Raw genomic sequence first — 12,144 nt, 5'->3', positions numbered from 1 at the left:
CCCAGGCGGAAGAAGGAGCCAAGAGTGGGCGGGTCTGTTTGTGAAGCCAGGGTGGCTGCGAGACCCTCTCCCCTTGGGAACCTGCCCCTGAGATCCCCCCCTCCCTTGGGTGGGGCGAGGGCTCCTTCAGGGCGTGTGGTGATCATTGAGGAGCCTGGAGTGCAGAGAGCATGGACTGGAAAAGATCCTGTCCCAAAACACTGTGGGAAGGGGTTTAGCGAGACCCCTGCTCCCAGGCACCATGGGAAGGGGCTCGAGGAGACTCTGAGTCTGAAGGCGCCCAGGGAGGTAACCTCAGAGCATGAGCGCAGGCAGGGGTTTAGAGAGAAGCCCCTCTGTGCCCCAGGAACACTACCAAGAGGAACCCCTGGGACAGCAGGAAGGCTTTCCGAGATGTGAAGGGCAGGGCCTCTGCCCCAGGGAAGACCTCGGAGGTCACCACTCCGCCGTGGTGGCCTCCAGTCCTTGGGGCTGTGCCCCATTCAGGGTCTTTCTTCCCCCCACCTTTGGCCTCAGAGTCAGGGAGGAGCCCCGGATGGATGGGTTGCTGGGCCAGAAAAGGCAGCTGGTGCCTCCGGGGTGTCGCTTGGCTCCCTCTCTCAGGAGCCTTCTCCAACCCCCCAGCCTCCTCCTAAAAGGTTTGGGTGCAGATGCTGCTCTGTTTCTTCCCAGCCCACCTCTCTGCCCCGACCCCCCATGCACCCCTCCCTCTCTGAGCACACATCCCTTTCCCTAACCCACCCCCCTCCCTGAACCAAGTCCCTCTGGGCACTGAGAGGCACAGCTGGCCAGGTGGGGGGGGCTTCGGTTTGATGAGTGAATGCCAGGGTCAGCTGGTCACAGCTGCTCATGCACCTCCCCAACCCTCAGTCCTCCTGACCGACAAGGAGGGGAGACAGCTGTCGCCCGACGAGGCACTGGATGAGGCCGTGCCTGAGTACCGGGCCCCGGGGAGGAAGAGCCTCCAGGAGATCCAGCAGCTGGACCCTGATGACGAGAGCCTGGTCAAGTACAAGCGGGCACTGCTGGGGCCCCTGCCACCTCTCGTGGGTATGTAGGGCTCTGGGCCCGGAGGGGAGGGGCCGGGCGGCTGGGGCGGGGTGGGGGTGGTGGGGGGGGAGCCGTCCTGGTGACTTCCGGTTTCTCCTCAGACCCGAGCCTGCCTAATGTGCAGGTGACCAGGCTGACGTTGATGTCTGAGCAGGCTCCAGGGCCCATCACCATGGACCTCACAGGTACTGCCCCCCCCCCTTGCCCGCCGTGGGGCTCCTGGGGCAGGGTCTCCACCGTCACACTTAGCTGCACTGTCCCTCGCAGGGGAGCTGGCCGCGCTGAAAAACCAGGTGTTTGTCCTGAAGGAGGGTGTGGATTACAAAGTGAAGATTACCTTTAAGGTGAGGGCAGCTGTCGCGGGGGACACCTGCCAACACAGGGCCAGCCCCCCCAGAGGGGCCCTTAACACCCTCTGTCCCCCAGGTCAATAAGGAGATCGTCAGTGGCCTCAAGTGTCTGCATCACACCTACCGCCAGGGCCTGCGTGGTGAGGGCAGCGAGGAGGGCTGGCCTGGGGGGCTGTGGGTGGGGGGCGGCTGCGGCAGAGGGTGGCCCCTGACAACCTCCCCCCCCCCCCCCAGTGGACAAGGCGGTGTACATGGTGGGCAGTTACGGCCCTAGCGCCCAGGAGTATGAGTTTGTGACCCCGGTGGAGGAGGTGCCTCGAGGAGCCTTGGTGCGGGGTGCCTACGTGGTCACGTCCTTCTTCACTGACGATGACAGGACAGACCACATGTCCTGGGAGTGGGGCCTCCACATCTGCCAGGACTGGAAGAGCTGAACGTCCCCTACCCCGGGGGCTGTCCTCAGCCCACCTGGGGTCCTCGTTTTCCCCTGCCCCTGCAGTCAGTGACCACACCCCCACACCCTCTGCTCCGGTCCTGGGACACCCCCTTCCTGGGCTGGCACTGTGCCCTGAACAGTCCTATTAAACGTCACCTTGTCTCGGTGCCCTTGGTGTTGCCTCTGTCTGCCTCCCCTCCCCCGGGGGTGGGGGGAGCCTCGTGGCCTTATCTTCCTGGGACTAGGACTGGGTGCCACGTGGCAGCTGCTGCTTGGCCCCCGGCCCCCTTATCTGCCCCCCGCCTCGTGGGCCCAGCACTGCCATGGACGGCCAGCTCCTGCTTGTGCTGCTGCTGCTGCTGCTGCTTGGGGCCTCGGGCCCAGAGGGCCAGGGGCCAGGGCCCGGGGAGCCCGAGGAGGAGCCCCCCAAGGAGGAAATCCCTGAGGAGGATGGGATCTTGGTGCTGAGCCGGCGCAACCTCGGCCTGGCCTTGCGGGAGCACCGCACTCTGCTGGTGCAGTTCTGTGAGTGCACCGGGCCAGAGGGCTGGAGGACCCACAGGGGCCCCCCGGGGCGGGGGGGGGGCGTTCAACTCCCCACCCTGTGTAGCCGGGGCTTGTGCACATGAGGGACTTCCCCTGTGGGCACTTGGCCCTCCACTGTGCTCCTGGGGCTCCATGGAAGGGCACCGGAAGCAAAGCCCTGGGACGGAGCTGGGCCTGGGGGCGTCCAGCCTGAGCAGGGGAGGGTGGGGCTGGGGAGGGAGGCGCAGGTGCAGGGAAGACCGTAGATCACCATCCATCTGCACCTCTTTCTGTGAGGGGCCACATTAGCATTCAGGCCTTGCATATTCTGCTATGGATTAGAAAAAGAATAGGGGCGCCTGGGGGGGGGGCTCAGTGGGTTAGGCGTCTGACTTTGGCTCAGGTCATGATCTCACAGTTTGTGAGTTCGAACCCTGCGTGGGGCTCTGTGCTGACAGCTCGGAGCCTGCTTCGGATTCTGTGTCTCCCCCTGTGCCCCTCCCCAACTTGGGAGTGCGCGCGCTCTCTCTCTCTCTCTCTCTCTCTCTCTCTCTCTAAATAAACATTAAATAAATAAACATTAAAGAAGACATGTTTTTAATGTTTATTTATGTTGAGAGAGCAGGCACATGAGCAGGAGAGGAGAAGAGAGAGAGGGAGAGAGAGAATCCCAAGCAGGCTTTGCACTGTTATCTCAGAGCCCGATGTGGGGCTCGACGCCATGAATCGTGAGATCATGACCCCAGCCAAATTCAAGAGTCAGACAAACAGTCAACCACCTGAGCCCCCCAGGCGCCCCCTCTCCGGTGGATTCTTGCAAAACTTTACACACGTGAAAGCCATTCCTAGATGGCAGGCTTCCGCAAGCAGGCACAGGTGGCCAGGGAGCAGCAGCTGGAGGGTTCTTCTCAAACTCACTGTCGGGGCGGTGCTGGCCGCTGCACGCCCCCCCCACCCCCACCGCCCGCCGCCCCCCCCCGGTGTGGGACCTTGAGTCTGGCTCTGCTGCAGAGGGTCAGATGGGCCCCCAAAGGATTCGGGAAGCGTGGATAGGAGTGCTCTCTGCCAGACCTGACTGATCCCAAGGTTCTGGCCGGGAGGGAGCAGGAGCCCAGGCTGGGGCTGTGGAGGCCGGTCGGGGACACTCATGGCCCTGTCCCCCAGATGCCCCATGGTGTGGGCACTGCAAGGCACTGGCCCCCGAATACAGCAAGGCCGCAGCCCTGCTGGCGGCAGAGTCAGCCAAAGCCAGGCTGGCCAAGGTGGACGGGCCTGCAGAGACAGAGCTGACGGAGGAGTTTGCTGTGACCGCATACCCCACGCTCAAGTTCTTCCGCGATGGGAACCGCACACACCCGGAGGAGTACACCGGTAGGGGGAGCGGGCACGAGGGGGGCGGGGGCGGGGGCAGGGGCGGGGGGCTGGGCCCGGGCTGAGGGGACTCTTTGCAGGCCCCAGAGAGGCTGAGGGCATCGCTGAATGGCTGAGGCGGCGGGCGGGGCCCAGTGCCACCCGGCTGGAGGACGAGGACGGTGCCCGGGCACTGATCGACGGCCGGGATGTCGTGGTCATTGGCTTCTTCCAGGTGAGCTGGTGGTACTGGGGTCCAGGCCATGGGAGCAGGGCCCGCGGTGCCAGCTGACCTCACAGGCTTGGGGCTCCTTAGGACCTGCAGGACGAGGACGTGGCTACCTTCCTGGCCCTGGCCCAGGATGCCCTGGACATGACCTTTGGCCTCACTGACCAGCCAAAGCTCTTTCAGAAGTTTGGCCTCACCAAGGACACCGTGGTGCTCTTCAAGAAGGTGGGTCAGGGCCAAGGGGGGGGTCGGGGCTCAGGGCCCTGGCTCCTGCTGACCCCCGCTGAGTTGTCCAGTTTGACGAGGGCCGGGCAGACTTCCCAGTGGACGAAGAGCTGGGCCTGGATCAGGGCGACCTGTCGCACTTCCTCCTCACGCACAGCATGCGTCTGGTCACAGAATTCAACAGCCGGGTGAGTTGGACTGTGGGTGCATTTGCAGGGGTGGGGGCGTGTCCAGGGGAGCCAGCCCCCGCGAGTGCGGTTTGCCCTTGCAGACGTCGCCGAAGATCTTTTCGGCCAGGATCCTCAACCACCTGCTGCTGTTTGTCAACCAGACACTGGCCTCCCACCGGGAGCTGCTGGCTGGCTTCGGGGAGGCAGCTCCCCCATTCCGGGGGCAGGTACCGGCTGGGACGGGGGGAGGTGGGGTGGTGGGGATGTGGGCTGACCGGCACCGACTGCCTGCCGGCAGGTGCTGTTCGTGGTCGTGGACGTCGGTGCCGACAATGGCCACGTGCTGCAGTACTTCGGCCTCAAGGCTGAGGAGGCCCCCACCCTGCGCTTCATCAACATGGAGACCACCAAGAAGTACGCACCTGCACACGGGGGGCCGCTCACCGCAACCTCCGTCACCGCCTTCTGCCACGCGGTCCTCGGCGGCGAGGTCAAGGTCTGCTGCTGAACTGCCCACCCGGGAAAGGGGGGGGGGGCGGGAGGGGAGCAGCAGTGCCCAGGAGAGCCCCCCAGTGAAGCACCCGGCCTGGTTTCCCCCAGCCCTACCTCCTGAGCCAGGAGCTGCCCCCTGACTGGGATCAGCGGCCGGTCAAGACCCTCGTGGGCAAGAATTTTGAGCAGGTGGCTTTCGACGAAACCAAGAATGTGTTCATCAAGTTTTGTGAGTGCAGCGGGCCACGGGTGGTGGGCAGCGGGCAGGTGGGGGCCTCTGCCGGCTGTGCCAACGCCCCGCTGTCCTAGACGCCCCTTGGTGCACCCACTGCAAGGAGATGGCCGCGGCCTGGGAGGCCCTGGCCGAGAAATACAAGGACCACGAGGACATCATCATTGCGGAACTGGACGCCACAGCCAACGAGCTGGAGGCTTTCCCTGTGCACGGCTTCCCTACCCTCAAGTTCTTCCCCGCGGGGCCGGGTCGCAAGGTGAGGTAGGGCAAGAGACCCCGTCTTCCTCGGTCTGCGGCTTGGTCCGCACCTTCCTCGGGCCTCGGCCATGGCCAAGAGATAGGGCAGGGCCTCCAGCGGCAGGGCCTGGGAGGATGTGGCCAGGGTGCAGGGCTGGGGGAGGCGTGTTCTCCAGCGCCTCGTGTCCCTCCTTAGGTGATTGAATACAAACGCACCAGGGACCTGGAGACCTTCTCCAAGTTCCTGGACAACGGGGGCGAGCTGCCCGCAGAGGAGCCCACAGAGGAGCCCGCAGCCCCCTTCCCGGTGGGTGCCTCTTTCCCAAGGTTCCCAGTCTCTGGACGTGGCAGTGAGGGTGCCAGGGGCTGGGGTGAGTCAAGGGCACAGCTTCTAGCCGGGGCTCTGTGACCCTTTCCAGGAGACCCCAGCCAATTCCACCACGGAGCCCAAAGAGGAGCTGTAGTCGCCCCCCCCAACATCACCGTCTGGTGCCCCCACACCAGATGGTTCACCGAGGAGCCAGTGAATAAAGAGCTTTTGATCCTGCACGGTGTGTGTGGTTCCTGAGCACGGCCGGCCCCCCGGCCCCCCAAGAACCTCCTGGGCCCGTTCCGTCTTGAATGTGTCCTAGCCCTTGCCCCCAGTCTTTCTGGGTGGGTCTCTGACCCAGATCAGGGTCTGGGAACCCACCCTCTCCAGAGCTGTCAGTGTACCTCCACCGGACACCCCCCACACACAGGGGACCCTCAGAGGCCTGAAGTGCCGTGGTGGACAATGGCAAGCAGGCCACCAGGCTCCACCCACAGAAAACAGGTGTCTCCATCGCCGGAGAAGGTTCAAAAATGATTTTATTCCATTATTATCCAAGTACCTTTGAAAAGATAATTGTACAAGTCAGCGCATGAAAAATGGGCTGGGGCAGCCCCTCCACCCCGCTGGCCCTGGCCTGAGAAATGTACATATTTACACGGGCCCTTAAAGGGGAGGTGGGGGGGGCCCGGGACCCGCTGAGCCCGCGCTCTGGAAACGGAGGGTGGAGGAGGGAGAGCGCTCCGGGCTCCGGCGCCGGATCCACACAGTGGCAGGCAAGAGACAAGCTGTGTTGAAGGCACTCGGTGACATGTACAATTTACAGAGGCCCCCGCGGGGCCCCTGGCCCCCCAGGCCCGGGCCAGGCCCGAGCGGGGCAGGGCGCGGCGGACGAGTCCCAGGGGGAGGGGCAGAGCCTGCAGTGTGAGCGCGGGGCGAGGAGCGGGCGGGCCTGCCCGCGGTCAGCAGCAGGGCGACACGGAGGGCGGTCGAGGTGGCTCCGGGGCGGGCTACCCGCCCAGGCGGACCGACTGTTGCTGAGGAGTGGACCGCGCACCCTCCTCGTCAGCTGCAGGACGGAGGCCTGTGGGACCCGCAGAGGGACCCCTGCCCGTCCGGACACAGATGGCCCGAAGAGCCGGTGGCCTTCTGCCAGTAGTTGTGTTGTCTGCATACACACCAAGCAGGTGACCCACAGGACCCTCGGAGGCCGCCCTGGCCCCTGCCTGACGAGGGCCCAACCTGGCGCGGAGGCCCGGCTGGCGGGTCAGTCCACCTTCTCCACCTTGCCGATGATCTTCTCCTCGAAGACCGGCAGGACGGTCTCATCTTCCCGAACCTCCTCAAACACGACGCCGCAGTCAAACTCGTCGCTCACCTTCTTGAAGTAGTATCTGGAGGACGCGGGCCAGAAGCGGCGAGAGGAGGTGAGGGCCTCGTCCCCTCCTCTGCTGGCCCAGCGGCCTCATCTCCCCTCCCGTGCACACAGACGCCGCAGGGCCCCGGCCACCAACACGTGTGCTGCCCACCGCAGGGCCTCCCGCGCTGCCCGGCCCTCACCTGTAGTTGCCCTTCCTGGTCAGCAGCTCCTTGAACTGGCCCAGAGTGACGGCTCGGCCCCGCACCAGGGTCCGGTACGGGATGGGCTCCCCGCAGAAGTAATAGGCCACCACGATGCTGTCACACGGCTGGGCGCTCCCACTGCCCGCCTTCCTCTGCGACTTCGACCTGGGGGCAGAGGCGCAGCGGTGACCGCTGGGCTCGGGGTCACACAGGACACACCCCAAAGGGCTCCGGGCCCCCCACAAACAGGGGATAAGGACTAGAGAGGATGAGCCGGCCTGGCCGTGTGCAAACACCACGAGTGCGAAAGCCCGGATACCCCTCACCCGCAGCGCCCTGTGGCCTCGCTCCGTGTGGGGCCTCAACCAGAGGCTCCAGTCCGGCCACACTCTCCGAAATCTACAGCATGGATGCCAGCTCATCTCCCCTCGTGCCCGTGGCCTCCAGCCTCCCTGTGTCCTGAGCTGGCTGGAGCACGTCGCCTCCTACCCAGACCACACAAACGTGGCTTCTCGGGGCCAGAACCCATGGTGGATCCCATCGCGAGGCGTGGGAAAAAACGCCTAGGTTACTGGAAAAAACGCAGCCCCCCACCTCTAGGCTGGGCTACGCTACCTGTACCTTAGGAGAGGCCTGAAGCCCTAAAGCTTCAGAAACTCTGAACGCCAGAGGCTGGGCGAATGGCACCGTGCATGGGTCTGGAAATGAACCTGCCCGCCCCCCTACCTCCACCGCAGACAGCTGGTCTGAAGAGCAGAGGCAGTGGCCGGCCAGATTTGCAGGGAGGGCCGTGAGGCCAGCACGGTCTCCTGCCCGCGACCACTCCGAAGGGCCACCTGTCCTGATGGGTGACGAGACCGCACAGGCGGCGCGCCCTCCGTCCCGTAGTGGTCCCCGTCCCTGTGACCGCCCCGGAGCTGCCCAGGTGTGCTCGGACACAGCCCCTGGCCCCCACCAGCCGCCCTGCCAGGAGCGGGTTGCAGCGTCATGTCGGGAAGGCCTCCTGAGCTCACAACGGGACGCCCTGTCTCCCTGGTGCTCCGGGGGATAGAGGGGGCGGTTCCTTGGGCTAGCTGGCCGTCTGCTGCTCAAGCCGGGCTCCTGGGCGCCTGCTTTCCTTCCCTGAGTGCTGCAACCTAACATGGTGGCGGGGGTCCTCTGCAGAAGGGATGCAGGGCCCCTCCCTGCCGGGAGACCACCCTCGAGGAGTGACCTGGTGGGGAAGCTCTGAGTCACTCAGGCATCCGGCTGGACGTGATGAGCCACTGTGTGGGATGAGGCGGGGGACCCCGTTTCTGCTCCGTTCTGAGCAGAGGCACAGGGGTTGGGTGGCCGGCACCGTCTACATGAGGTCCCCAACACCTGCCCTGCACCACGCCTGCCTGGGGAGCGGACGCGCCAAGCACCTGTTCCCACGTTCCACGCAAGAACGGAGCTAGACAGACTCCGTGTGCTCATGGCACCCGGACACACACGCCCGCGGTGCTGGGCCAGGAGAGGCACCACCAGTCGCAGACCACCGAGCCCCAACGGCTGGCCGGGAAGCTCAGGAAAGTAAAGGCGGGTGGGCACACGGGGCCAGAGCGGAGGCAGCAGGTCAGAGCTCCCTCCCTGGCCCGGAGGCCACGTGTCACACAGGACGGCCCACGTCTCCTCTGACAGAGACCGGAAGCTTGAGGCCGGCTCCAGCTCTTCCGGCGCGACGCCCCAGATCCTGGGAACAGCGGCTCCCCCGCGGGAGGCGGGGTAAGCGGTACCGAGACCCTCGGGGGGCGCACGTACTCTGTCTCCGAGAGCTCCAAGTCGGACACGGCTGGCACCACGCTCAGCACAGGTGTGCACGCTGGCCTGACACAGGAGCGCCCCCGCTGGATGACCTCCTGCACATACCTAGGGAACAACCACGGCGGTGAGCTGCGCGTGCTGGGGTTGGGCCTCCGCCAAGGCTCCGCCGTGACAGTGGGGCCACAGACAGGCAGACGGAGCAGGGGCCCCGGGGAGGGTCCGTCACCGCCGAACCAGGCTCCCACCGTGTGGGGCGGACAAAACACCACACCACACCACACGACGGGGGCTTCCAGGGCTCCGTCGGGGCCGGTCAGGAAACACGAGGCTCCAGTTAATCCAGAGTTCCTGGACTCCTCGGCGGATGACACTCCGGGGAACCACCGACCCTTCCTCCACACTGAAAAGAGCCTTCGGGGACGGCCTGGCTCCGGCCTCGTCTGCGTGCTCGTCCTCGTCCGCGCTCTGCTGCTGCTCCATCCCGAGCAGCTTTCCCAACAGCTGTCGGCCCCGGACGCGACGTTGTGCAGCCCTGACGGTGACTTCTCTTCCGCCAGCCGGGGCGGGGTGGGGGTGGGTCACCCCACAAGGAACTCGGACCTCCATCCGTGTCTGCGGTCGCTTACAAAAGGCCCACGTTCTGGACCGGCGACAAATGGAGACGCCGGAGCCGGTGGCCAAAACCCTGTCAGGAGCCTCACGGCCCAAATACGGATTCCCAAGAGGCTTGTGTGGACCAGTTTGGCGTCTCTGGCCGGCACGAGCACACGCAGGGCCTGCCGGGTGCTGCCGAGAAGAGCAGACGTGAGCCCTACACCCCCAGTGCGTGGCAAGGACGACGTTCCCAGGCTCTGTGCAGCAGGGAAGACTTCCTACCCATATGCCCCAGCCCCTTCCCCGCCGGCCCCTCTGCCGCCCTGTCCGCCTCCAGGTCACGGGCCCCGTCAGACGAAGCAGCATCCGCAGCTCCGAGCCGGCTCTCTGGTTCTATGTTGACAGGGTCACAGGGTGTGAGACAGGTGGCCATAAACGTGGACACACTCAATGACCAGGGGACGCAGTCAGGCTCCTGGCTCTGCCCGATAAGACAGGCACCAGGGATGGCCTGCATGCTGACACCAGCCTCCCAGGAGCTGGACGGCCCCCTACACAGTGAGGTCCCCAGGAAACATGTCCAGTGACCATGACTGGGCAAGGGGCGCTGGCAACGTCCAAGAACAGGGCCACCGTGTGACCGTGCTCCGGGGCCTCGGTGGAAAATGCAGATTTCCCGGATCTGTCCGGGAATTCCAACGCGCTGGTACATTCGGGGAAAAGTGACCTCGAGGCCCAGCAGAAAGGGCAGGGGAAGGCACATTCTGGCCTGGAGAGAAGACCGCCATCCACAAAGGGGTTCTCCCTAGGGTGAGCGGCAGGGCGTGGGGAGCCGCATTGGCCTGAGGCTGCGTCAGCAGTGGGCGGGGCCTCTCTGGCCCTCAAGGCCCAGGAGGGCATGGCGCTGGGGACAATGGGGCTGGGGGTCCCTTGCACAGAAGACTGTACCTCTACGCGTACTTCAGCAACGTTCACCATCCCACCTGTGCGTGGCACCATTTATGGCTCCCCGCCCAAGGACCCCCCCCAGGACTCCCACTCTGTAGCCTGCACAGCGGCCAGGGGGATCCTGACAGTAGTGTCTAGAGGCTCCGTGGAGCCCCGGGGCGAGTGCACACTCACAGAGGGGAGACGGCTCCCTCTCTACCCCAGGAGGACCCTCCCAGCCCCTTGTCACACAGCAAGGCCACGTGCCGTGCCCCGGGTAGCGCTCAGTGAAAGAAGAAACCAGGACTGCTGGGGGGTGCCCAGGCCTCGGGGGGCTACAGCCCCCAAGCAGTGCCAAGGCAGCCCTGATTGGGCGTGTGGCCTGCCCTCCCCGCTGCCCCCCTACCTCTGCTTTGAGGGTAACTTGCTGGCTCTCTTCTCTTCCTCCTCCAGGCGCCTGCGGGCCTCCTCCAGCTGGGTCAGAGGGTTGGGGGCTGGGTTGGGCGGCATGGTGGGGTCTTGAACGAAGAGGTGAGAGGGCTGCACGGAGTTGCGAAGCTGAGCGCTGACCCAAGGGTGCACGGCCCCGGGGCGCTCCACGGACAAGGGCCTGGGGCTCTCGTGCACCTGCTGCTTCTTGGCACCGGAAGACCTTTGGGAGCAAAAGAACGAGTGTGGTAGCATCTGGAACCCCGGCCACAGGCGGGACCAGTGGAGGCCACCAGGGGCACACCTGCCACCCCTCCCACCACACCACATGACACCGTGCTCCTCCGCTGCACGCTCTTTTTGTAACTCATTTTTATTATTTTTTTTAAGTTTGTTTTTTTTTTTTTTTAACATTTATTCATCTCAGACAGACAGACAGAGCACAAGCAGGGGAGGGGCAGAGAGAGAGGGAGACACAGAATCCCAAGCAGGCTCCAGGCTCTGAGCTGTCAACACAGAGCCCAACGCGGGGCTTGAACTCACAAACTGTGAGATCATGACCTGAGCCCAAGTTGGACGCTTGACTGACTGAGTCACCCAGGTGCCCCTGTAACTCATTTTTGAAGAACTGTTTAAAGGTTGTTTATTTTCAGAAAGTGTGAGTAGAGGAGGAGCAGAGAGAGAGGGAGACAGAGAATCCGAGGCAGGCCCCAGGCTCTGAGCTGTCCAGCACAGAGCCTGACACGGGGCTTGAACTCTCAGACTGCAAGATCACGACCTGAGCTGAAGTCGGATGCTTAACCGACTGAGTCACCCAGGTGCCCCTTTTGTAACTAATTTTTAACAACTTTACTGAACTCTGTCACACCCTATATAAAAACTTAAAAAAAAAAAAACTTTTCACTGTTTTTAAAAAACATTTTAGGATCAAAATAAATGCTCTTTGTGAGAAAGCTGAACCATATAGGAAATTCCAAAGTAAAAACAATCTAAAAATCTTAATTTAGAAGTACCTACTCTCACTATATTGGTATATTCTCCTTCCCGTTAAAAACAATCAGCGTAACTCTAAACATACAATTTTTCATTTTTTCAAATGTTTCCCCCATGGGATCACACACCTCTCTCTGCCTTCATTACCCAACACAAAACGCTCTAGAGCTGTGCAGTACGCCTTTGCTGCACGGCTGAATTATACCGAAAACATCAGCCTCTCTTAGCCTTGGCTGGAGCCCTT

The 12,144-nt window shown here is 63.6% G+C and overlaps 3 protein-coding genes across 5 annotated transcripts in view; 2 read left to right on the top strand and 1 right to left on the bottom strand.

Annotated features, from left to right (window-relative positions):
- The first annotated feature begins 797 nt into the window (after positions 1-797).
- ARHGDIG (Rho GDP dissociation inhibitor gamma) lies at positions 798-2,003 on the top strand. Its single transcript, XM_040459597.1, has 5 exons — positions 798-1,050; positions 1,152-1,235; positions 1,318-1,394; positions 1,477-1,540; positions 1,635-2,003. The coding sequence occupies exons 1-5, from the start codon at positions 813-815 to the stop codon at positions 1,832-1,834; spliced, it is 663 nt and encodes a 220-aa protein (XP_040315531.1). The 5' UTR covers positions 798-812; the 3' UTR covers positions 1,835-2,003.
- Positions 2,004-2,036: 33 nt separating this feature from the next.
- PDIA2 (protein disulfide isomerase family A member 2) lies at positions 2,037-5,848 on the top strand. 2 transcript variants are annotated; one of them, XM_040459592.1, is made up of 11 exons: positions 2,037-2,361; positions 3,526-3,732; positions 3,813-3,946; positions 4,028-4,165; positions 4,237-4,353; positions 4,437-4,562; positions 4,634-4,831; positions 4,936-5,056; positions 5,137-5,318; positions 5,496-5,606; positions 5,719-5,848. In XM_040459592.1, the coding sequence occupies exons 1-11, from the start codon at positions 2,160-2,162 to the stop codon at positions 5,761-5,763; spliced, it is 1,581 nt and encodes a 526-aa protein (XP_040315526.1). In that variant the 5' UTR covers positions 2,037-2,159; the 3' UTR covers positions 5,764-5,848. The 2 variants fall into 2 exon arrangements, with proteins under 2 accessions (XP_040315526.1, XP_040315527.1); XM_040459593.1 differs by lacking the exon at positions 4,437-4,562.
- Positions 5,849-6,130: 282 nt separating this feature from the next.
- AXIN1 (axin 1) overlaps positions 6,131-12,144 on the bottom strand; it is a 63,996-nt gene continuing 57,982 nt past the window's right edge. Inside the window, exons 8-11 of one of the 2 annotated variants that reach the window (XM_040459577.1) lie at positions 10,885-11,130; positions 8,955-9,062; positions 7,170-7,337; positions 6,131-7,003 (exon numbers count right to left, since the gene is read on the bottom strand). In XM_040459577.1, coding sequence (XP_040315511.1) covers positions 6,877-7,003; positions 7,170-7,337; positions 8,955-9,062; positions 10,885-11,130 — 649 coding nt within the window. In that variant the 3' untranslated portion in view covers positions 6,131-6,876. The remainder of the gene's footprint in view (positions 7,004-7,169; positions 7,338-8,954; positions 9,063-10,884; positions 11,131-12,144) is intronic. The other variant, XM_040459578.1, reaches the window with a different exon arrangement.

The sequence above is a fragment of the Herpailurus yagouaroundi genome, unplaced genomic scaffold (assembly GCF_014898765.1).
Source record: "Herpailurus yagouaroundi ecotype Mexico unplaced genomic scaffold, PumYag 222, whole genome shotgun sequence".
Classification (NCBI taxonomy): Eukaryota; Metazoa; Chordata; class Mammalia; order Carnivora; family Felidae; genus Herpailurus; species Herpailurus yagouaroundi.
This window is presented reverse-complemented; position numbering and strand designations above follow the sequence as displayed.